This window comes from Halichoerus grypus, chromosome 5, assembly GCF_964656455.1.
Source record: "Halichoerus grypus chromosome 5, mHalGry1.hap1.1, whole genome shotgun sequence".
Taxonomy (NCBI): Eukaryota; Metazoa; Chordata; class Mammalia; order Carnivora; family Phocidae; genus Halichoerus; species Halichoerus grypus.
The window spans coordinates 93072284-93098679 of NC_135716.1; the positions used below are offsets into that span (position 1 = coordinate 93072284).

At 39.2% G+C, this 26396-nt stretch overlaps 1 protein-coding gene across 2 annotated transcripts in view; it reads left to right on the forward strand.

Moving 5' to 3' along the window:
• The window catches only part of TRIM33 (tripartite motif containing 33), a 114267-nt gene that overhangs the window by 31589 nt on the left and 56282 nt on the right, over nucleotides 1-26396 (forward strand). For both annotated transcript variants that reach the window (XM_036088499.2, XM_036088500.2), the window contains exons 2-4: nucleotides 19935-20053; nucleotides 20454-20598; nucleotides 20763-20895. In XM_036088499.2, coding sequence (XP_035944392.1) covers nucleotides 19935-20053; nucleotides 20454-20598; nucleotides 20763-20895 — 397 coding nt within the window. The remainder of the gene's footprint in view (nucleotides 1-19934; nucleotides 20054-20453; nucleotides 20599-20762; nucleotides 20896-26396) is intronic.

The following is a 26396-nucleotide window of genomic DNA, read 5'->3' on the forward strand; positions in this document are numbered from 1 at the left end:
TGGGGTTCCTGGAAAAGATATGGAAGCTCTATGCTTCTCCGTACTTTGCTCTCTGCATCTCTTCCATTTGAGTGTTCCTGAGTTCTATCCTTCCTTTTTTTTTTTTTTTAATATTTATTTATTTGAGAGATAGTGAGCACGAGCAGGGGGCGGGGAGAGAGGGAGAAGCTTCCCCCCTGAGCAGGGAGCCCGACGTGGGGCTGGATCTCAGGACTCTGGAATCATGACTCAGGCCGAGGGCAGATGCTCAACCAACTGAGCCACCCAGGTGCCCCCCCGAGTTCTATCCTTTATAATAAATTGGTAATAGTAAGTAAAGAACTTTCCTGAGTTCTGGGAGTCGTTCTCATGAATAATTGAACCTGAAACAAGGGCTTGTGGAAACCTTCTAAATTTATTTCCAGTTGGTCGTAAGTACCAGTGATAACCTAGGACTTGTGATTGGTGTCTGGGGGCAGTCTTGTGACACTGCGCCTTTAACTTTTGGAGTCTAATGCTAACTCTGGGTAGTTAGTGTCAGAATTGAATTGTAGGACATCCAGTTGGTGTCAGAGTTGGAGAATTAGTATTGGAAATAATACCAGGTATTTGGTGTCAGGAGGAAAAAACCTCCCACAACTTTATAAAAATGCAAACCAGTTCTTAATTTGAGGGCCATATAGAAATAGACTGGGCTTGATCTATCCCGTGGGTCTTAGTATGCCCATCTCTGGACTAATAAATGGTCTGTCCTTGAGAATGTCCTGTTTGTGGTTGAATAGAATGTGTATTGTACTGTCTGTTATGGAGTGCTCTATATAGGTCAGTTACATAAAGTTGGTTAGTATGTTCAAGGGTCTGTATTGTTGCTAATATGGTTTTATCAGTTTCTGAGAGATGAGTATTGAAATCTCCCACTGAAATTGTTGAATTGTGTGTTCTCCATTTATTCTATTATGTATTGTTTTGTGTATTTGTTAGGTGCATATGCATTCATAAATGTTACATATTCCTTATGTATTGATACTTAGCATATAAAAATTTTATCTTTGTGTCTAGTAATTTTACTCATCTGAGTTTTTTTTTTCCTGATGTTAACTTAGCCATTCTTTTTTTTTTTTTTTAAGATTTTATTTGTTTATTTGACAGACAGCGAGAGAGGGAACACAAGCAGGGGGAGTGGGAGAGGGAGAAGCAGGCTTCCTGCCCAGCAGGGAGCCTGATGCGGGACTCGATCCCAGGACCCTGAGATCATGACCTGAGCCGAAGGCAGACGCTTAACCGACTGAGCCACCCAGGCGCCCCTTAACTTAGCCATTCTACCTCTCATGGTTACTGTTTTCCTGGTCTTTCCCCCTCCTTTTACTTTATTTATAAAAGATTTTATTTATTTATTTATTTGAGAGAGGGATAGAGCCTGCGCATGGACATGAGTGGGGGTGGGGGTGCAGAGGAAGACGGAGAGTGAGTCCCAAGCAGGCTCCAAGCTCAGCACGGAGCCCATTGCAGGGCTAGGTCTCAGGAGGCTGAGATCATGACCTGAGCTGAAATCAAGAGTCGGATGCTTAACTGACTGAGCCACCCAGCTGCTCAATCCCCTCCTTTTACTTTAAATCTGTTATGTGTTTGAATCTAAAAATGTTTGGTTTAGATAGCATATAGCTGGATTTTGTATTTTATTCAGTCTGACAATCTGCTTGGAGTGCTTAGTCCACTTATATTTAATGTAAGTAATGATGTGATTGGATTTAATTTGGCCATTTTGCTGTTTGTTTTCTATCTGTATCATAACAATTTTTTGTTACTTTATTATACATTTTGTGTCTCTTGGTATTTTTAATGCACTTTAAAATTTTCTCTCGTTTTGTTTTCACTTTGTTTCTGTTTTAGTTGTTGCTCTAGCAATTATGTCTTTATTATTAACCTCTTCAGAATAATACTATATTTTATTAAAATATGGAAACTTTGCTTCACTATAGATCCATTCCTCTCCTTTGTACTGTTACTGTGTACTATTCCATGTAAATGTTTAAAAAACCATCAGTGCATTGTTATGATTGTTTCAAACAGTCTTGTTTCTATTAAAGAAATTAAGTGGGAAAAACCAATATTTTGTATCTTCTTCCGTGTTTACTCTTTCTAGTGCTTTTTATTTCCTTCCTGTGGATCTGAGTTACAGTCTCATTTCAATTCTTTTCAGCCTGATGTACTTCCTTTATTATTTTTTGTGGTACAACCATGCAAATGACATTCTCTTAAATTTTATTTATCTCAGGATGTTTTTATTTTGCTTTCATTTTGAAGAATATTTTTCCTTGCTATCAAATTCTTGGTTTACAGTCTTTTAGTACTTTCTGTATGTCATTTCATTGCTTTTTGGCCTACCATTGTTTCTGGTGAAAAGTCAGATGTTAATGGTATTGTTCCCTTATGTGTGATGAATTGTTTTTCTCTTGCTACTTTAAAGCTTTTGTTTGAAAATCTTTGTCTGCCAGCAGTTTGAGTTGGAGATAATCTAGGTTTGATTCACTTTCTTTTTATCATAATTGGAGTTCTTCTAGTTTTTTAAATCTGCAGGTTAATATTATTTCATCAGGTTTGGAACATTTTCAGCTATTATTTCTACAAATGTTTTTCCTACTTTTTTATTCTTGGATTCCCATTACATTTATGTTGGGATTCTTGGCATTGTCTTGCTGGTCTCTGAGGATCTGTTCCATTTTCTTTGGTCTTTTTTCCTTTTTTGGATTGAATATGTTTATCTACAGGTTCATTCAAGTCTGCTATTGAGCCCAGATATGTAATGAAATTTTTTTTTTTTTTTAAGATTTTATTTATTTATTTGACAGAGAGAGACACAGTGAGAGAGGGAACACAAGCAGGGGGAGTGGGAGAGGGAGAAGCAGGCTCCCCGCGGAGCACGGGGCCCGATGTGGGGCTCGATCCCAGGACCCTGGGACCATGACCTGAGCGGAAGGCAGATGTTTAATGACTGAGCCACCCAGGCGCCCCTATGTAATGAAATTTTTATTTTTGATTTTGGACTTTTCATCTTTGCGGGTTGTTATAGTTTCTAGTACTCTTCTTGAGACTTCCTGCATGTTGAGGCACTGTCCTCCTATTTTACTTTATTCTTTGAAAGGTTCCTTTTATTCTTGGGAATATTTATAGTAGCTGCTTCAAAATCTTTGTCTACTAACTCCCAGTGTCTGGGCTCAGTTGATCAGTTGACTGATTTTTTCTTCTTCCCTGAAGTCAGGTCACACTTTGCTATTTCTTTGAATGTTTTCTCAGTTTGATATCTTAGATAATATATATCTGTATATCTATATTGTAGCCACTCTAGGTTATGCTTTATCTTTCTGTGATTTGTGTTGGTATTTTTTAGTAATTTACCTAGACTTAAAATGTGGAATCGATCTTTTGTATATTGTACAGCCGCTGATGTCTCTTAAGTATTTTTGTTTCTTTGTTTAGTCTGGCTTTATAGGGCTTGCTCCTGTATTTGCATATAGCTTGGTGGTCAGTCTGTGCTTTGGGCATTAATTTTGGGTATTAGTTGTGATCGAATACCTTGGGCCTATGAGGTGTATACCCACTAATGATTGATCTCTGTGGTTTGGGAAACATTTTCAAATTTCTGGCCAATTTTTAGTCTTATAAGACTGGGATTCCTTGGGTCTCCCTTTTGGTTAGCCAATTATGTGTGGAGAGTTTTAGTCCTTCTGTGACTCTCTCATTTTAAGTATAGAGTTGACCCTAGAACAATGGTGGGGGATGGGGCACCAACTCTGAAGCACTTGTCAATCCTCATATAACTTTTGACTCTCCCAGAACTTTACTACTAATAGCCTGCTGATGACAGGAAACCTTACTGATAACATAAATATTCAATTAGCACATGTACTATACATTATATGTGTCATATACTGTATTATTACAATAAAGTAAGCTAGTAAAAAGAAAATGTTATTTTTTAATTTTTTTTTTAAAGATTTTATTTATTAGGGAGAGATTGAGAGCATGTGGGCATGCACATGCACATGAGCAGGGAGAGGGGCAGAGAGAGAGGGAGAAGCAGACCTCCCTGCTGAGGATGGAGCCCAACTCGGATTCGATCCCGGGACCCTGAGGTCATGACTTGAGCAGAAGTCAGCCACTTAACTGACTAAGCCACCCAGGCACCACAAGAAAATGTTAAGAAGATCATAAGGAAGGGAAAATACATTTACATTACTGTAAAAAACCCACCTATAAGTGGACCTTCACTGTTCAAACCTGTGTTGTTCAGGGGTCAGCTGTGTTGATTTTATGTTTGGGGTGGGGCTTGCTCTGTGATCCTAATCTTGGTATATATAGCAAGCTGTTATTTCCTGAGATTCATATTTTTAGTGGGCAAAAAGCTTTTGTTTTCACATTTGCCCTCCTCCCCTAATTGATTATGCCTCATATTGCACCAAAGCTGCTGTTTATATGGTCAGTCCCACTGAAGTAAATCTGCTAAATCTTGCGGGCCAGACTGTTGGGGTGGTAGTGAGGATCATAGGATCATTCTCATGCAAGAAGGGCAGCATCTCCCACTGTTTTACCTGAAATTCTAGCAGTTTTTGTAGAATAAGCCCTTCTTGTTTTGTCTTTTAATGATTCTCAGTGCTCTGAAATAGGTGGGTTTTTGTGTATGAGTGTGTCAGTTTTGTTCAGGCTTCTTTTTTAAAGTAGGCTCTATGCCTAGTGTGGAGCCCACTGAGGGGCTTGAACTCAAAACCATGAGATCAAGACCTGAGATTACTACTAATTTGATTTCAGGAAAATATGGAGTCGCCAATATGGTTCCTTTACCTTCTCCGTCCTTTGTGTTATTGTTGTATATGTTACATCTGTGTGTTACAAACCCAGCAATACGTTTGTTATTGTTGGTTTTTTACAGTTTCAAAGAAGTTAAGAGAATAAAGGAAAAAAAATTACAGTGTTTTATATGAATTTGCATATATTTATTTCTGGTACACATTAATTTCTGTGACTTTTCATTATGGTTTGGTGTCATGTCCTTGCTTCAGGATGACTTCCATTTCCTCTCTCTTCCTTTGTGGTGGTGTTCCATGCAGTTTTCTTTTATTATTTATTTATTTAATTTTTTTTTAAGATTTTATTTATTTATTTGACAGAGAGATAGCGAGAGCAGGAACACAGGCAGGGGGAGTGGGAGAGGGAGAAGCAGGCTTCCCGCTGAGCAGGGAGCCCGATGCGGGGCTCGATCCCAGAACCCTGGGATCGTGACCTGAGCCGAAGGCAGATGCTTAACGACTGAGCCACCCAGGCGCCCCTGCAGTTTTTTCTTTTAAATCAGTTAGAGAGAAAAAGTAGGTTTATACTGTGTTATACGTTTGCTTATGTAATTAGCCTTACCTTTGGTCTTCATTTCTTTATATACATTTGAGTTACTGTCTGATGTCACTTCCTTTCAGACTGAGGAACTTTCTTTAGAATTTCTTGTAAGGCAGGTGGACTTGGAATGAATTTCCTCAATCCATATTTGTATGTGGTGTTCTTATTTCATTTCCACTTTTACAGGTTAACTTTAATGAATGTGGAATTCTTGGTTGGTAATTTTTTCTTTCACCCCTTTGAATTATGTCCTCCCACTGCTTCCTGGTCTCCACTGTTTCTGCTGAGTCTACTGTTCCTCTTACTGTTTCCTTGTACATCATGGGTCACTTTTTTTGTCTTTGATTTTCAGTAGTTTAACTGTAATGGTTACCCATTTGCTGGTATATATTTGTTTATCCTTTTCTCCTTCAGCCTTCTTTTGTTTTAGGTATGTTTCTTAATTTGATCTCCCAAACTATCAGTTTGCTTCTTAGGAGTTTCCATTTTTTTTTCGGGTCTTCTGTTTATTTAAATTTTGAAATCATACTTAATTTTAGTGGAGCCCTTTTCTTTTGTTATGTGTATTCTTTTTTTTTTTTTTAAGATTTTATTTATTTGACAAAGAGAGACACAGCGAGAGAGGGAACACAAGCAGGGGGAGTGGGAGAGGGAGAAGCAGGCTTCCCGCTGAGCAGGGAGCCCGATGCGGGGCTCGATCCCAGGACCCTGGGATCATGACCTGAGCCAAAGGCAGACGCCCAACGACTGAGCCACCCAGGTGCCCCTTGTTATGTTTATTCTAATTGCATTTCTGTGGAAGTTCTCAGTACTTTTTTTTGAACTCAAGTTCTCTTTTGTTTCTTGCATTAGTTCTGCCTCAGTAGGAGCCAGCCAGCTGGTTCTGATTGTTCACTTCAGTCTCTCTCAAGTTACTGAACCTCATCGAATGGGATATACTTGTTCTTTGCGTATTCATGAGTATGGCTTCATTTACGGGGTCAGGTTGGGGGTAGTGGTGTGGTATTGGTCAGTAGTGAACCTATGTAGACCATGGAATACATGATAAACTTTGTTTCAACTGCCCTGTACTGAATGCATTTTCAAATTAAATACCTTATCCTGAGAGTATCCGATCCTTACTCTTTCCCTGCTCAGCTTGTACAGCTAGTGTAGGAGCTGCCCTATCATGATCCAGGGACTGTCTGAGCCTGTCTTTGCAGAATTCACATGGCTTCCTAAAGGAGGTAGTGAATAAACAGATACAGTGGACCCAGGTAGCCCATCCAATTGTGGGTCTTCATAGTCATGTCTTCAGGCCTCACTTCAGGATCTTTTTGGTTTCCTACCTCCTTTCCCCATAAAAAGAGAGAAAGGAAAACAGAGTTGCATGCAAGTTTACTCACACAAGCATATGTATGCATACACAAACTGAAGCCCTCTCTCCTGTGGAGTATACCTACAGAGAAGACTCAGAATTTCTGTAGATTTGGATTTGAGTACTTGAATTCAGGAACTATGTTGAATTTTCTGTAATATGACATTGTTTCCACCTGAGTTAGTGAATATTCAGTCATTTAAGCTGAATGTTCTGTACTCTCTCTGTAATGAACCAGATAGTAAACACTAGACTTTGTGTCCAAATACTATCTCTGTAGCTTTTACCTTCTTCCTGTCCAAATACTATCTCTGTAGCTTTTACCTTCTTCCGTTCTTCGTGTTTAAAAGTATAAAAATCAATCTTAACAAATTGTTGGCTGAACTGTCTTGTTGTTTGATATTGACTTTTTTTTTACTAGCTAGCAGGCTATTACTGGCCCATATCACCAATTTAAAGATACATTATTTTGCGGCGCCTGGATGGCTCAGTTGGTTAAGTGTCTGACTCTTGATCTCAGCCCAGATCTTGATTTCAGGGTCGTGAGTTTAAGCCCCGTGTTGGGCTCCATGATAGATGTTAAGGCTCCAGGCTATAATTATGCCTACTTAAAAAAAAAAAAAATGTTATTTTTACAGAAGTTTCTGTTAATATTGAAAAAACTTTGAAAAAAAGAAAGAAAAAACTTTGGCATTTTATTTCAGATAATGCTGAGTATTATAATTAGATTGATATAATTGTTAATGAACTTATAATTTTCTGATTATACAAGGTTTTTGAATTTTTATTTATTTATTTCTATATATATTTTTAAAGATTTTATTTGACAGAGAGAGCACAAGCAGGGGGAGCAGGAGAGGGAGAAGCAGGCTCCCCGCTGAGCAAGGAGCCCAGTGCGGGACTCGATCCCAGGACCGTGGGATCATGACCTGAGCTGAAGGTAGATGTTTAACCAACTGAGCCACCTGGGTGCCCAGTTTTTGAATTTCTTTTTAATTTAATCTTATTATGTTAGTCACCATACAATATATCATTAGTTTTTGATGTAGTGATCCATGATTCATTGTTTTCATATAACACCCAGTGCTCCATGCAGTATGTGCCCTCCTTAATACCCATCGGCGGGCTAACCCATCCCCCGCCCCCCAAAACCCTCAGTTTGTTTCTCAGAGACCATAGTCATGGTTCATCTCTCCCTCTGATTTCCCCCCTCTTCATTTTTCCCTTCCTTCTCCTAATGTCCTCCATGCTATTCCTTATGTTCCATAAATAAGTGAAACCATATGATAATTGACTTTCTCTGCTTGACTTCTTTCACTTAGCATAATCTCCTCCAGTCCCATCCATGTTGATGTAAAAGTTGGGTATTCATCCTTTCTGATGGCTGAGTAATATTCCATTGTACATATGGACCACATCTTCTTTATCCATTCATGTGTTGCAGGGCACCACGGCTCTTTCCACAGTTCGGCTATTGCGGACATTGCTGCTATGAACATTGGGTGCATATGGCCCTTCTTTTCACTACATCTGTGTCTTTGGGGTAAATACCCAGGAGTGCAATTGCTGGGTCATAGGGTAGCTCTATTTTTAATTTTTTGAGGCACGTCCACACTGTTTTCCAAAGTGGCTGTACCAACTTGCATTCCCACCAACAGTGTAAGAGGGTTCCCCTTTCTCCACAACCTCTCCAACATTTGTTTTTCCTTGCCTTGTCAATTTTTGCCATCTCAGTGTGGTTTTGATTTGAATTTCCCTGATGGCTTTACCTTTTTTTTTTTCTTTTTAAAGAGCATGAGGGTGGGGAGGGGCAAAGGGAGAGGGAGAGAAAGAATGTTAAGCAGGCTCCATGCCCAGCATGGAGCCCCACGCAGGGCTCTATCTTATAACCTTGGGATCATGACCTGAGCCAAAATCAAGAGTCAGATTGACTGAGCCACCTGTGTGCCCCAATTTTACTTTTTATTTATTTATTTATTTATTTTAAAGATTTATTTATTTATTTATTTGAGAGAGAGAGAGAGAGAGAGAGTGAGAGAGAGCGCAAGAGGGGGTAGGGTTAGAGGGAGAAGCAGACTCCCCGCCGAGCAGGGAGCCCGATGTGGGACTTGATCCCGGGACTCCGGGATCATGACCTGAGCCGAAGGCAGTCGCTTAACCAACTGAGCCACCCAGGCGCCCTATTTATTTATTTTTTAAAGTAGGCTCCACACTCATCCTGGGGCTCAAACTCACTACTCCAAGATCAAGAATTGCATGCTCTACGTATGGAGTGAGCCGGCCAGGTGCCCCCTACGAGGTTTTTTAATTTTAAAGAGTATATACTGAAGAAATAAGAAAGAACACCAAGAAGCTTTATAATAGATGTGCTTAATGCATTTCCTAAATATATTTAATGATGTTTGATAATCAGCATTGGGTCTTATATGAATGATCACATGTGCACATAGTGGCCATGTTTTCAGCTTAAGCCAGTTGTATACATTTAATTGTAAAACTGACTTGTGGAAATTGGCTGGATACATATCAGCATAATTTAAATACATGTTGCTCTATGGTATTGTCTTGTAAATATTAAACCAATTTGTTTATAAATGAATTAATTCAGTTATTTTTTATATAATATCCCCAATTTCTCCCAATGTAAAGCAATTTTCTTTTTAAAAGTATTTTATTGAGGCTCCTGGGTGGCTCTGTCGTTTAAGCGTCTGCCTTCGGCTCAGGTCATGATCCCGGAATCCTGGGATCGAGCCCCATATTAGGCTCCCTGCTCAGCGGGGAGTCTGCTTCTCTGTCTCCCTCTGCCTCCTTCTCCCACTGCTTGCTCTCTCTCGCTCTGTCATATATAAATAAATAAAATCTTTAAAAACTATATAAAGTTTTTTATTTATTTAAGTAATTTCTACACCCAACTTGGGGCTTAAACTTGTGCCCCCAAGATCAAGAGTCGCACTCTCTTCCAAATGAGCCAGCCAGACACCCCTAAAGCAGTATTCTTTATTTTGCCTCTCTTAGCAACAAATCATTCTCTTTCCTTCTCTTCATTGCCAATTTTTTGTAAGAATGGGCAAGAAATTCAACAGTCTACATCTTCAGCTCCCCTATACTCATAATAAAATCTTTCTACTGTTACCTCTTTTGGTCTACAATTTTGTAGAAAAGATCAGTGATCTGTTGCTTCAGAATCCTGTTGTTGTTATTATTATTATTATCCTTATGATTTTAAGTAGGCTCCATGCCCAGCATGGAGCCCAACGTGGGGCTTGAACTCACGACCCTGAGATCAAGACCTAAGCTGAGTTCAAGAGTCAGATGCTTAACTGACCAAGGCACCCAGGTGCCCCTCTAGTTACTATTTTTTGCCTTCCTTTCAGCAAATAATGTAATACTTTCTAAGTTCATATTATTGAGGGTACACAAGGCTGAACAGGAGATAGGTTCAAGATGGAAGGAGGAGGGGCGCTTGGGTGGATCAGTCGGTTAAGCATTTGCCTTCAGCTCTGGTCATGATCCCAGGCCACATCAGGCTCCCAGTTCAGCGAGGAGTCTGCTTCTCCCATTACCTCCGCCCCTCCCCCCTGCTTGTGCACTCACGGTCTCTCTTTCTCTCTCTCTCAAATAAATAAAATCTTAAAAAGAAAAAAAGGAAGGGGGCTCCTGGGTGGCTCAGTTAGTTAAGCAACTGCCTTCGGCTCAGGTCATGATCCTGGAGTGCCAGGATCGAATCCCGCATCGCGCACCCTGCTCAGCAGGGAGTCTGCTTCTCCCTCTGACCCTCCTCCCTCTCATGCTCTCTGTCATTCTCTCTCTCTCAATAAATAAATTAAAAAATCTTTAAAAAAAAAAAAAAAGGGAAGGAGGAATTAGCCTTAGGAATGGTTATACCTTTCAAACTTGGGACTCTTTGATGCTACCTGATAATCTTAATATACTTTCCAGCCTGTTTTTTCTGTTCCCTGGATTATTCAGTCTTTTGGCACTTAGCTCACAAGATTCTCACTCTCATCACTTGATCTGGCCTCCCACTTAGGTTATTAGAGGCATGGGTGCAAATTCTCTTATACTCCCTTCTTCATTTGAAAATGTATCTATATTTCTTATTCATAATTATTTTCTAAGGGAAAGGAGAAGGGAGTTGATAATTAAAGGTTTGGACCAACCATTCCAGGTTATGGGAAAGAGAATCTAGGGTTGAATAAAAAGAGTGTTAGGTTGGGGTGCCTGGCTGGCTCAGTTGGTAGAGCATGGGACTCTTGATTTTGGGGTTGTGAGTTCAAGCCGCATGTTGGATTTAGAGCTTAAGTGAGCATTTTTTTGTTAAAAAAAAGTGTGCATGTTAGTAGTTAACTGAGATTCAGGGATAGAATACAATTTTTTTATTTTTAAAGATTTTATATTATTTATTTGAGAGAGAGAATGGGATAGAGAGAGAGAGCATGCGAGGGGGGAGGGTCAGAGGGAGAAGCAGACTCCCTGCAGAGCAGGGAGCCTGAAATGGGACTCGATCCTGGGACTCCAGGATCATGACCTGAGCCGAAGGCAGTCGCTTAACCGACTGAGCCACCCAGGTGCCCCAATTTTATTTTTTTAAAGATTTATTTATTTTGGGGGCACCTGGGTGGCTCAGTCGTTAAGCGTCTGCCTTTGGCTCAGATCATGATCCCAGGATTCTGGGATCGAGCCCCGCATCGGGCTCCCTGCTCGGTGGGAGGCCTGCTTCTCCCTCTCCCACTCCCCGTTTGTGTTCCCTCTCTCGCTGTCTCTCTCTCTGTCAAATAAATAAATAAAATCTTAAAAAAAAAAAAAAGATTTATTTATTTTTAGAGAGAGCACACGGGCGCATAAGTGGGGGGTGGGGCAGAGGGAGAGAATCTCAAGCAGACTCCCCGCTGAGTGAGAAGCCTGACACCAGGCTTGATCCCATGACCCATGAGATCATGATCTGAGCCGAAACCAACAGTCAGATGCTCAACCGACTGAGCCACCCAGGCGCCCCTAAGGATAGAATATAATTTTAAAAGTAAATTGGTACAGTGATGACAAGTTAATCATGAGTAGTTAATAGAAAAAGTAGTTGACCGCCCCCCCCAAAGGAAAAAAAAGAAAAAGTAGTTGACTTTTGTTTGATTCTCATTTATTTCAGTTATACTTGTGTATATTTTACTGGCTTTTTTTTTAAATTATTTGAGAGAGAGAGACAGAGATAGCGACAGAGATAGCGAGAGAGAGCATGAGCAGGGAGGAGAGGGAGAAGGAGGCCACCTTCCGAGCAGGAGCCGGATGTGGGGCTTGACCCCAGGACCCTGGGATCATGACCTGAGCTGAAGGCAGACACTTAACTGACTGAGCCACCCGGGAGCCCCAGGCTTTTTTTTTTTTTTTTGAAGATTTTATTTTTGGGTGCTTGGGGGTTCAGTCAGTAGAGCATGTGACACTTGATCTCAGGGTTGTGAGTTCAAGGCCTATGTTGGGCATGGAGCCTAGTTAAGGAAAAAAAAAAAGGATTTTATTTTTAAGTAACGTATGCATCATGGGGCTTGAACTCACCACCCTGAGATCAAGAGTTGCATGCTTTGCTAGCCAGGTGCCCCGTACTGGCTTTTCATGTAAATTGCACTTCTTGGGTTTTGTAGTTGTAAATGTTCAAATCTGTGTCCTGAATCTGTGGACTCCTTTTCTGCTTTACCATAAATATTGGTATGTCGAAGGGTACTGTAGTGTCTTTGATCCTGTTCTCCCTTACTAATCCTTACTGTGCTTCAGATTTTAACTAGTTATATGTTGATGGTTCTTTCTACACATTTCAGCTGCAGAACTATGCTAGTTAAACACAATCTATCCAAAACTTATTCATTACATTCTGGCTAAAATTACTTTTCCCTCATTTTGAGTTACTGTGTAATTATCCATGTCAGAAACTTGCAAATAATCTAGGATTTCTAATTTTTTCCTTTGCTGTAACTGTTGCCTCTCCATCATCATGCAGTTATTCATTAAGCAATTGATTCTGCCTCTGATTTATCCTCAATATTTCTTTTATGACTGCCTTCGTTTAGTCTCTCATTTTGTTACTAATGGATCAGCCTTTTAATTAGAGAACCTCTTTAGCATAGGTTTTAAGGGCATGGGCTGTCAGTTCAGACACTGTGGTTTCAGATCTTACCCCCCTCACGCATTTACATTGTCCTGAGACCTTGAGAACATTACCTGATTTCTCTGAAGCTCAATTTCCTCACCTTTCAAATGGGGATAGTAATTGAACCTACTTTACAGAGGTGTTATGAGCACTAACTGAGCTAATACATAAAAATTTCATGATAAATACTAACTGGTCTTACAGTAAAACCTTGTATTAATGCAAATTTAGATAAAATTTGGTCATGATTGTCTCTTGTCCTCAGCAAAACTTTCATTCTCAAACAGGCAGGTTAAAATTCTTACTGGGGTGAAGGCAGAAGTACATGGTAGAGCAAAGTTGGGCTGGGAAATAAGACAAGGGATATGTGGTGGCAGAGAGTCCCTGTGTCCCCAGTAGTCTTGTCAACCAGTTATTGTGAATCAAATTGAAAAAATGGTGGCAGTCAATAGAGTAGACATTCCTAGAATTCCTTCTGATATTTTAGAACAGTTGTTTTCAAAATTGGTCTTTAGAACACACTTAAGCATGGTACTAAACTGCAGTCTTTGGACACTTGTTATTGGCTAGCTAAGAAAGTTTGCATAGTTATTTCTCTTTCCAACAACTTGACTGTATTTTATGCAGTTGAATTTTGATGTCCTCTTATTTTTTTTTTTTTTTTTTTTTTTTAAGATTTTATTTATTTATTTGACAGAGAGAGAGAGATAACGAGAGCAGGAACACAAGCAGGGGGAGTGGGAGAGGGAGAAGCAGGCTTCTTGCTGAGCAGGGAGCCCGATGTGGGACTCGATCCCAGGACCCTGGGATCATGACCTGAGCCGAAGGCAGACACTTAACGACTGAGCCACCCAGGCGCCCTGTCCTCTTATTTTTGTAAAGGCAAGATTTTACTTTATTTTTGTATTCATTCATTCATTTTATTAAAGTAGGCTCCACACCCAGCGTAAAGCCCAATGTGAGGCTTGAACTCAGCACCCTGAGATCAAGAACTGGGCTGGCTGGCTGAGATCAGGAATCAGATTTTTTTTTTTTTTTAAGATTTTATTTATTTATTTGACAGAGAGATAGCGAGAGCAGGAACACAAGCAGGGGGAGCAGGAGAGGGAGAAGCAGGCTTCCCGCGGAGCAGGGAGCCCGATGTGGGGCTCGATCCCAGGACCCTGGGATCACGACCGGAGCTGAAGGCAGATGCTTAACCAACTAAGCCACCCAGGCGTCCCAGGAATCAGATGTTTAACTGACTGAGCTAGTCAGGCACTGCTTACCTTATTTTTAATTAACATTTTATCTCTTGATTTTCCCTTCATATTGTATTTAGAATGATTTTTTTTTAAAGCTGTAGTTTAATTGTAAGAGAACATGTAATTGTAGTTTGATATTTTAATTTCATGTTTTTTATCTTCCTAAATTAATACTTATCTCTATATATTTACTTTTACATGCATATTTAGATATCAACATATTCTATTAATGACTTTGCTAATTATTATTTTTTTGCATCTCAAGAACATTTTTCCATGTTCCTTTTTTTTTTTTCTTCTTTTTTTAAAAATAAGCTCTGTGGCCAGGATGGGGCTTGAACTCACAACCCTAAGATCAGGAGTTGCATGCTGTACTGACTGAGCCAGACAGGGACCCCTAAATATTTTTCCATGTTCTTTTTTATTTTATTTTTTTAAAGATTTTATTTATTTATCAGAGAGAGAGTACAAGCAGGGGAAGCAGCAGCAGAGCAGGCAGAGGGAGAAGCAGGCTGCCTGCTGAGCAAGGAGCCTGATGTGGGACTAGATCCCAGGACCCTGGGATCACGACCCGAGCTGAACGCAGATGCTTAACCGACTGAGCCACCCAGGCATCCCTTTCCCATGTTCTTATAGTCAGTAGTAGGTTAACCTGTATAAAATTACCAATTTGTAAGTCATAAGTAGTCTAAAATTGGCAGTTTTATATGGTTAAATTGAGTGCTTTATTCTTGTAGCAATGAGCAGCATTGTTATGTCTGAAAATTTAATTTGCTTTTACTTTTGAGTAGTGGTATCATCAGGATATAGATTGCTAAGTTGACTTATTTTCTCTAAAAGCTTTTAAGATTTTTTTTTTTTAAGATTTTATTTATTTATTTGACAGAGAGAGACAAAGCGAGAGAAGGAACACAAGCAGGGGGAGTGGGAGAGGGAGAAGCAGGTTTCCCACTGAGCAGGGAGCCCAATGCGGGGCTCGATCCCAGGACCCTGGGATCATGACCTGAGCCAAAGGCAGACGCTTAACGACTGAGCCACCCAGGCGCTCCAAGCTTTTAAGATATTATCCGTTATCTTTTTGCATTGTTTTTTACTAATGAGGTCTGCTGTCAGTCTGATTGTCTTACAATAACTAGCAGTTATTAAGAGTTTTTCCTCCATCTTTACTATGTTTAGTTGTGGGTTTATTTTTATTTATCCTGCTCAGGACTTGATTTGCAGTCTGAGAGCTCATTTCTTCAGTTCTGAAACTCTTAGCCATTATCTTCTTTAAATAGCATCTGTACCTCATTTCCTTCATGAACTTCTAGAACTTCTATTTGATGCATACCAGAGTTTCTCATTCAGTTCTTTAGCTTTCTTTTCTTTTTGTAGTTCCCCTTTTCTCTATCTCTGTGCTGAATTCTGTAACAAATACTGGAGTTTCTCATTCAGTTCTTCAGTTTTCTTTTCTTTTGTAGTTCCTTCTCTCTTTATCTCTGTGATGAGTATCTGTCTTCTACTTCATTAATTTCCTTTTCAGTTATCTCTTGCTTACTGTTTAACTTGTGTTTTGAGTTTATTCAGTACTATATTTTATTTCTCTTTGATTCTTTTTTAGCTCTATTTTCATAGATTCTGTTTGTCCCATTAACCCCCTCAATATTTTACACATAAATTTTTGAAGTCTTTTAACAGATTGTTTTATTTTCTGTGGGTTAGGTTTTTATTTCTTGCCTTATTGTGTTTGTTGACTTACTCTAATAGTATTGGGTACTGTGAGTTTATTTTATGAGCCTATCTTAAGTTGGTGTCCTACTTGTGCCCTGGGTTGGGAGGTGTTCTAATGAGATAGTTTTGTGTTGGTAAGTTTCCAGAGAAGCTTCTCTTTTTGTTGTTGTTGAATGAATATGTGAATTCACCTAAATAGGAACCCCAGGGGTGCCTGGGTGGCTCAGTCGTTAGGCGTCTGCCTTCGGCTCAGGTCATGATCCCAGGGTCCTGGGATTGAGCCCTGCATCCGGCTCCCTGCTCCACGGGAAGCCTGCTTCTCCCTCTCCCACTCCCCCTGCTTGTGTTCCTGCTCTCGCTGTGTCTCTCTGTGTCAAATAAATAAAATCTTAAAAAAAAAAAAAGGAATCCCAGGAAGAGAAGTAGAGATGAGGCAAAGATACACCTTTTGTTTTACGGACATTTTGTTTGGAGTTCTGGGTTGATTAAAGAAGGGGTTTTATTTTTTAATTTTATTTAATTGACAGAGAGATACAGCGAGAGAGGTAACACAAGCAGGGGGAGTGGGAGAGGGAGAAGCAGGCTTCCCACGGAGCAGGGAGTCCAGTGCGGGGCTCGATCCCAGGACCCTGGGATCATGACCCAAGCTAAAGGCAGTCGCTTAACCAACTGAGCCACCCAGGCGCCCCTATTTTTTAATATTTTTTAAAAAGATTTTATTTATTTGTCAGAGAATGCACAAGCAGGGAGAGCAGCAGGCAGAGGGAGAAGCAGGGACTTGATCCTAGGACCCCGGGATCATGACCTGAGGTGAAGGCAGACACAACCAACTGAGCCACCCAGGTGTCCCAAAGAAGGGGTTTTAAATAAGAACTTGAACTTAGTTGGGGGGACACCTGGGTGGCTCAGTTGTTTAAGCATCTGACTCCTGACTTCGGCTCAGGTCATGATTTCAGGGTGGTGAGATCGCCCCATGTTGGGCTCCATGCTCAGCGGGGAGACCTCTGAGGGTGGCTGGAGTCTCAGTAGGCTCTTATTTTCAAAGCAAACATTTACGTAATTTTTAAATTTATTGAATAAATACAGAAGCAGATAGCAAAAAGATCCCTGAAGAAGCTTCAACTCTTTTTGTTTTAGTGGTAAGATACCTTGGCTGCTGGGTAATCTGTCAGGTGTAAGTAGTCTGCCTAGGAATGGGGTTTGCTGATCTATAGACTTGAACTTATTCCCTCTCATTGGAACTTCTTTCATGCCTTAAATTTCTGAATTCCGAGCTTCAAGAGTGCTTCTCCATTGACACAGGAAAATATTTATGGAAAATAAGTCTTTCTGAGGTGTATGTTTCCATTCCTTGTGTACTCTGGGTTGGGTTTCTTTTGCAGTGTTCGTATTATTTTGCTTCTACATTTCTTAAAATTGCATGTATACTGATTCGTGTGCTCTGTTCCTTCCTTTGCCTTAAGATTTTTGGATATTGTTTTTATCTTTCAAATTCCTTAATATTATTTTAATGGGATAATACTTATAGATAAATTTTTATTGTCATTAACTGTGATGTCCGCTTGCCAGATTGAAGTAATTTTAAGAATCTGAGAATCAGTTTATTGGGTTCAAAAAAACAAAGACTTGCATCAAATTATCATTTACGCAGGTATAATGAACACTTTTATAATATTGTTTCTTGCTCAGAACAGAACATCTCTCCATCTTTTGTATCCTTCAACAAAAATATTCCTTCGTTTAGATGCTGCAGATTTCTTAACTTTCTCAATATTTCACATATGTATATGTGGACATTTTTCTATTTTTTATAGCCTTTTTTTTTTTTTTCATGTGTGAACTTTGCACTTGCTGTTCTTGGTTTGTATACTGTTCCTTTCCTAGTTGAGTTTGGAGTCACCCTCAGGCTCAGTGATTGACTGGCAGGATTGATACAGAAAAACGTTTACTCTCATGGTTGCATTTTATTAGAAGGAGAGAAGAAATAGATTAAAATTAGCAAAGGTGCTTGGTGTGAAGTCCAGGAGAAAATAGGCGCAAGCTTCCAGATGTCTCCTTTCAGTGGAGTTGCGCAGGGGGATGCTTAGTTTTAGAGTAACTATGTCTGACAATATGCAGGAGTATTGCCAATCAGGAAAGCTTACCTGAGCCTCCATGTCTAGGTTTTTATTGGGGAATGGTCATAAAGGGGTGCATTCTCCGTAGAACTCACACCACCTACTGAGACTCCAGCCACCCTCAGAGGTCAAACTGAATAGAGCATGGCCCAAGGCCTCAGGCATACAAAAACAGTCTTATCAGGTAGAATATTCCAAGAGTTAGAGGTCATGTCACAGGAGCCATTTGAGGGCTAGTACTGGAGATAGGCCTTCCTTAGGAATGTACAGGATTTGAAGAACCAAGGTCAGCAAAGTAAACTTTCCTGCACACTAGTAGATGAATGTTAATTTTTCAAGACCATGTTTAAGTGTGATCTCTTCAGTGAAAGCTTAATTTATTGTAAGAACTTAGTTGCTCCCATAGTTTTGCTCCTACTTTGTAGTTTTATTATACTCTGTGTTTCTTGAAAGGTTTGTAACTCAATGCCATCTCAAATATGGAAATATTTATATACCTTTTCCTCCTTTCTCTTTCCCATAGTGTTTCTTCCTTTGATTTGAAAAATTATTTTTATGTATTTCCTTTGAGCAGCATCTTTGTACTTTGTATAATAAAAACTATGTTTTGTTTTCAAACATATAACTTTAACAGTGTATATGTCTACTAGGAGACTTAATTAAAGTAGGAATATCAGTTAATTAACTTATTTAGAGTGTGTGTGCACATGAGCGGGGGTGGGGTAAGGGAGTGGGGCAGAGGAAGAGGGGGAGAGAATCTCAAGCAGGCTCCATGCTCAGCACAGAGCCAGTGCAGGTATGACCTCATGACCCTGAGATCATGACCTGAGTGGAAATCAAGAGTTGGAATGCCCAGTGGACTGAACCACCCAGATGCCCCCTGATATTCCTACTTTTAGAATGACACTGTATTTAAGTTTCTATTTTCCATTGGAACTACTGTATAAGGTTCTACAATTTGTATACTTAAAACTCTTGGGGATTCTGTTTATATCCTAGTCTATAGTTGTACATGGTATAAACTATAAAAATTATATACTAGTCTTGAACCCTTTCTTGAAAGTAAGGATTGTATCGTTTATGCTATATTCTCAGTTTTATGGCTGACACATAGTAGTTCATTTGCTGTGTTGACTGTGTTGCTGTTTTTTAGTTTTTAACTTCCATAGGTTTATTTCTTCTAATAGATGCTAGATCACTAGGACGTTCAGGCACATGTGATCTTTCTTCCCACGTGAAAGTGAATTCAGGTAGTTCTGAACCAAATCAGAATTTATTAGATGATAGATTGTGTATTTCTATTGCTGCTGTAACAAAATTGCCATTAATTTGGTGGCTTAAAATAACGCACATTTTAATCTTTTACTACTGTCAGTTTTACTGGGCTACAGTCAGGATGTCTGCTAGAGTCAAAGTGTAGTCAGGTCTGTTTCCTTCTAGAGGCTCTGAGGAGAAAATCCATTTCCTTGTCTTTTTCAGCTTATAGTGGCCACTTGTATTTCTTAGTTTATTGCTTCATCCCCAAAGTACATGACTCCAATCTCTGCTTCCATTGTTCGCCACCTTCTCCTTTTTTGTAGCCTAACCTTCCTCTGTCTCCCTCTTACAAGATGACATTTAGGGCCCATCAAATAATCCAGGACAGCATCTCAAGAGCCTTAATTTAATCATATCTGCAAAGTCACCTTCGCTCTATAAAGTGACACTGACAGGTTCCAAGGATTAAGATCTGAATATCTTTGGGAGCCATTATTTGACTAATACGTTGTAATAAAGCACTTTTAGGTTTTTTTTTTGTATAAGTGCTTGTTTTCTCTTCCTAAATAGGGTATCATTTTCCCCCAAAGGAATAACTCAGTGGATTATTTTACTGAGCTCTTAATGTTCTTCATTTCTTTGATCTTGTCTGTGACATATGAATGAATGCTTTCCATATGGGCATCATGCACAATTTCCTTATTTTTTTCCTGAGGAATATTTTTTAATGTTGTTGTTTTGTGTTGTAGTTGGTGTAATACGGTGCCCAGTATGCCGCCAAGAATGCAGACAGATAGACCTTGTGGATAATTATTTTGTGAAAGATACATCTGAAGCTCCTAGCAGTTCTGATGAGAAATCAGAACAGGTATGCTTCTCAATTTTTCTTTATATTCTTATCTTGATATTGAAATGTAAATAATAAGAAAAATATGTTTGGATAGTTACATAATTTAGGGTAGTTCAGGTATAGTTCTATTTTTCCAATTGAAAGTAAAGGCTCTCTATTCTATATCCTCATATTTAATTAAATGAGATGAAAAGTCATTACTTAAAAATTCAAATCTTGTCTGTAGTTTTTGTGTTCTCAGACTTAGATTTTTACTCACTTGAATGTTTGATTGGGAAGGAACACGATTTTATTGAAGATAAATGGAACAAAATAATTTTATTCTAGTCATTTAGTATATTTGAGAGCAAGTCAAAGTTTTTATTTTGTGGATTTGTATTTTGTAAACTTGATATAGATTATTTATTTCCTCTTTTAGGTATGTACTAGTTGTGAAGACAATGCAAGTGCAGTTGGCTTTTGTGTAGAATGTGGAGAGTGGCTATGTAAGACATGTATTGAAGCACATCAAAGAGTAAAATTCACTAAAGATCACTTGATCAGGAAGAAAGAAGATGTCTCAGGTAAGATAGAAACAGTTTTAATGATTAATATACTATTAATCTCTCTTTTACCTCATAACATTTTTATTTATTCTTCATATGCTTTGGACATCAATATTAATGGGAATTTAGAAAGTTAAATAACAATTTTTAGTTTAAAAAATATATGTTTTATTTTACTGCAGAATCTGTTGGAGCATCTGGTCAGCGCCCTGTTTTCTGCCCTGTACACAAACAAGAACAATTGAAGCTTTTCTGTGAAACATGTGATAGATTGACATGTAGAGACTGTCAGCTATTGGAACACAAAGAACATAGGTACAGAAGTCATAATTGCATAACAAGAAATCTTTAAAATGTTTTGTAAAATTAATTATTATTTAATCCATAGTTTTGTTAGCATTTTCTCAATTTCATATATTTTATTTCTTCAAGATATGTTTTTGATGAATTATTTAATGGTTTCCACATTCGTATATAATTATCTTATGAATATTTGTTAAAAATGTATCATTACATTTGGGCTTGCAAGAAAGGAGTTGCATTATTTATTTGCTGTGCTTCTGATTCAGATAAGCTTTTTTCAAGTATACTGTGGTTGTTTAGGCTCTATGCTGTAATCTAAAAAGGTAATATTCCTGCAGGTATGGCTGATACACATTTCAACATCAAAGCATAACTGTACTTATTTCATGTTCGGTATAAATCCCTTGTTTTTCTACAAACTGTGTAAGTTATCTAAGCAAGCGAAGTTACTAATTTTTTAATACATAACTTTCTATTTCAACCCCACTGTACCCTCAGAGTTCAATAGTATTCGCTTATAACCAGTCTATTACATTTGAACTCTTCTGGAAATGTACTAAAATTTCTAATCAGGAGTATAACAGTCCTGTAGCAAATTTCCCAGTTTCTCCCCCCCTCCCCCAGTTTCTGTTAAATTGTATTATAGTTTAAAAGATGGTCTTGTTTACCCATAGTCCAGCCTTTTCTAAAGTGTTCTTACAATACTTCTGCTGATTTGATGGAAATAGGTTTTATGAATCTCCTGCCAAAGAAGAGTAGGTTAAGTTGGATTAACCACATTTAAATGTGTTTCTTAACTGTAGGAATATTCTAACAAATTAAAAGCACTTAGTGCTTTTAATTCCTTAAGTTCATTGAAATTTGTTAGAATCCTCTTAAAGAGGGAATACATTAATCCTAATAGCTAACAATTACTGCATTCGTAGTTTGTGTGAGGCACTTTTCTGAATGCTGCATGTTTGTTTAATTCACACTGCTATCCATGAAATGTTAGTATTGGTATCATGACTGTTTTAAAGGTGAGGGAGCCTACTTAGAGAAATCTGTAAGTTAGTAATCTGTACAGGGTCTCACCGTAAGTAGTAGAGCCTGGGTTTGAATACAGGCAGTTGGATCTATTTTAAGCCTGTATGCTCATTTTCTTCCATATGGTATATAGATACAGACAGAGTATATGGACTCTCTCAGACTTGACCACATAAAAGTAATGATCTTTGTTCTTTTTTACTGTTCTATAGAACATTTGTTTAGAACTGCTACTGTAAACTTTTGTAACCATAATTTGTTCCCAAATGTTTCATCCTACCTGCAAGTTGGCTAATGTTTCACTTGAAGTGACTAATCTTGTAGATGCCTTTACCTTAGGGCCAAATTGTACCATTGATTGTTTTGTAATAATCTCAATAAGACATTAGATCATCATTCTCACAGCTGCAGTCAGTCAGATCTTTGAGCATTTGGGTTACTTACGCTTTTTAAATTGTTGGTGAGGAGCAAAAAGAGAAGGAAGATGGCATCCTTTTTGCCATGAAAGAATAGCTTCAACTGTCCTTCCCTCAAAGTTTAACCCTGCCTGATCCTTCTTTTTCCTTTGCCACTTAGTTTCAAGTCCTAATTATCTCTTGAATGTTTTCTCTCTTTTCTTTAGCCCACACTGTATTTTTTCCAGGATAGGCTCTTACAGAACTCATGTCATTGCACTGTTGTTTGTTTGTTTGTTTGTATGTTTCATCTATCTATTTCTGAATGAATGAATGAATGGGAGGGAGAAGGGGAGAGAGAATCTCAATCAGGCTCCACGCCCAGCCCAGTACAGAGCCTGACATGGGACTTGATCTCATGACCCTGAAATCATGACCTGAGCTGAAATCAAGAGTTGGACGCTTAACTGATTGAGCCACCCAGGAGCCCCTGTCACTGCACTTTAAAACCCTAGGTTCCTATTACTACAACACACTTAAGAGTTGATCTCCCTGCTCTGAGTTTTACCTTGTCAAATTCATTCTGTCCACATTGTTGCCAGGATTATTTTGCTAAAATAGAGTCCCTCCTCACCCCTCACTCCCCTTTTAAAACACTTTTCAGTGGTTGCCCCATAGCTAAAGTTTCAAGTGTTCAATATAGCATACATTATTGAGTCAGACTAGTCTTTTCTCTTCATCATCTATACAAAGTTAGGAAACAGCCCACAAGACTACCTTCGTTTCTGACATCAACTGCAGAGTTCAGTAAAAACCCTGGTGGGAAAATAGCATGCAGTTCAGCTCATCGATATGATTTGTTATTACCATCTCCAATTTAGAGCCTTCTAAACAGGATGCTGTCTGTTCACCTTGGAACTGTTATCCATGAACCAAATAGTTTGCATCCCTTCTCTGTCTCTTAAATTTAAATTTATTAGTTTATTCAGTTTTGAAGTGTAGTTGACAACCAAGCAGCTGTTTTTTGGTTCTCAGAGAGCTAGCTGTTCATAGGGCACTGCCCATATGATTCTAGGATTCAGCAGCTCCTTGAGTGGTTTTTTTTTTTTTTTTTTTTTTTTTTTAAAGATTTTATTTATTTATTTGAGAGAGAGAGAATGAGAGACAGAGAGCATGAGAGGGAGGAGGGTCAGAGGGAGAAGCAGACTCCCCGCCGAGCAGGGAGCCCGATGTGGGACTCGATCCCGGGACTCCAGGATCATGACCTGAGCCGAAGGCAGTCGCTTAACCAACTGAGCCACCCAGGCGCCCTCCTTGAGTGGTTTTAAAGTCATCATTAGGGGAAAAAGGGGCTATTTTCTCATAAATACAATAAATAACTCTTAGCATCCTGCTGGTCATATGTTCCTGAACAAACCATTTCTATTTTATACAGAATTCTTCTAGGCACTGCCTTCCTTTTATTTATTTGAGAGAGAAAGAGAGAGCACAAGCAGGGCGAGCGGCAGAGGGAGAGGGAGAAGCAGACTCCCTACCAAGCAGGGGGCCAGATGCGGGGCTTGATCCCAGGACTCTGGGATCATGACCTGAGCTGAAGGCAGACACTTAACTGACTGAGCCATCCAGGCTCCATGGGCACTGCCTTCCTTACTAGAATGTTCTCTGTTGCCCAAGACATTGTGTGTGTTTCATGTTGCAGAGTTATATTATGTCCTTCAGTCATAGAGTCAGTCTCACTTAATGCCCAATAGCAAGTTAGTAATTTTCTCTCAAGTGGCATATATTTTAGCGTGGTATCCAGAATTTTCTGGTCCAAAATCCCAATGGTTGTTGCTTAGTGGCACTCATTGGCTTTTGCCATAAGCTCTAGTCCACATAAATATGTGTTGCTGACAGTCCCCAAATCATGTCCAACTATGTGTCATAGGGGCCCAAGAGCATCGGGAGACAGGCTACTTTTTGCAGTTGAGACATGGCCTACCTTTGTTCAGGATCCCATTCAAATACAGCCTTCTTTTGGATAGTTGTATTGATTGGTGCTACTAATACTCCCAGATGTGGAACATGTGTCCTTCAGAATTCAAATATACCACCAAATGTTGGGCTTCTTGTTTAGTTTTAGGGATAGGTGGCAAAAACAATTTATTTTTCTTTACCTGTGAAATGTCAAGGTTTGTGCCGGACTAGGTTATTCCTAAAAATTTTACCAGTTTGGGCAGGTCCTTGGACCTGGTGGATTTATTAACAGCTTCTTTTGATCATATATGTCCTTCTTGCATTTAAGTCAATCGTACCTTTATCTTTAGTTTGTGATCTTATCATGGTATCATCAAGATAGTGTATCCCTTCTAAGTGCGTTATACCACTAAGCTGGTGAATTTAAGTAACCCTTTGGCAATATAGTAAATATAAATTGGGATCCTTCCATGTGAAGGAAAATTGTTGTTGGCTTTTTTGGGGGGATCAAGGCAGAAAAATAAAAGTTGCAGGGTCATTACTGAGTATCATTCTCTTTTAGCCTACTATGTATTTTTTTCTACTATTGAAATCATATCAGGGACTGCTGATGTTATGGGGGCACTACTTTATTCAAGCTTTATAATAGTCTACTGTTAGGGCTTGATGAGCCATCCACTTTTTTCACAGGCTACATATACATTTTTTCACAGACTACATATACATTGTTATTATTCAGAGAATTCTGTCTCAAATTAATTTTTGTGGGCTCAGACAGTTTCAGTGGTTCTCATTTTAGCATGTCTAATCAAGACTGGCCTTAAGGTGGAATTTATTTATATGCCTTCTGTTTTACAGTACCAGTCAGACATAATATCCATCCCAATAATACAGTCACATAAAGGAGATGTTACCACTTCACAGAAAGTCTGTTCTGACATTCCAACTTTCATCCAAATTTTTACCTTAATCCTGTTAACTATTGCTTCTCCTCCCAATCTAATTGTAGCTCCCCATTAGGACTTCCAACAGATTTTAGAATTATAGTGCACTGGGCTGTCATGTTAAGGAGTCCCAGAAATGTCTCTTATCTACTCCCTGGCTATTTTACCCACACAAGTGCATATTGCCTTGGTTCTCCAGTTGGGGGTTGAACCAGAAGACCCTTGCCTCTCCTTCAGTCTTCAATTTGATTAATTTATAGGTCAGTCACCCCTGGTAATTTCAGGTCAGGTTTTTCACTGTCTTCTTTGTCCTCTGGCTTTTAAAATTTCTCTAAACTGGGGTAAATACAGCAGAGTTGTTTAGGGCCCTTTAATGTTGGGGAGCAGCAGTAACTCTCATGTCCACCCAACCTCTAGTCATGCTACATTAAGATTTTTGTTTCAACCCCATCAATATCTGTTTTTATTCATCCTTTTTTTTTTTTTTTAAAGATTTTATTTATTTATTTGACAGAGAGACAGCGAGAGAGGGAACACAAGCAGGGGGAGTGGGAGAGGGAGAAGCAGGCTCTCCGCTGAGCAGGGAGCCCGATGCAGGGCTTGATCCCAGGACCCTGGGATCATGACCTGAGCCGAAGGCCCACGCCTAACGACTGAGCCACCCAGGCGCCCCTCATCCCATTTTTTAATAGCCATCTGAAGATTTCCATCCTGTTGTGTTAAATCTTGACTCTTCCCTTTGTTTCTCCCTATTTTCTCAAGAATCTCTCTAATTTTCTTAGCACCTATAAGGCGCATATTGGGAATCTGAGAAAATAGATCTGATAAGACTTTTCAGGTTGTTGCTAAATATTGCAACAGTAAGGTTACATGGGGAGCCCATGTAAAAGAGTCCCCCTTAATCACAGTATTTACTATAACCTCAGTAAGAGGCCTACTCAGTAGGTGAATATCCTGGTTTTCATAGTGCCAATCCAGCATGGCTTGCATAAGAAGTGTGTGGGGAATCTCCACATTTATAGGAGGACAATCCTCTTCCTTTGTTTCAGGGTCAACAAATTTTATGGGATCATTTATCTAGTCTACTGGGTTAGCTGTCCCCTTGGGAATGACCTCCTGTGTGTCTGAATTATGTATAGCCATCTTTGGTTATTCACTAGTGAGTTGTGGGTCCTGCATCAGCTCAGACGTT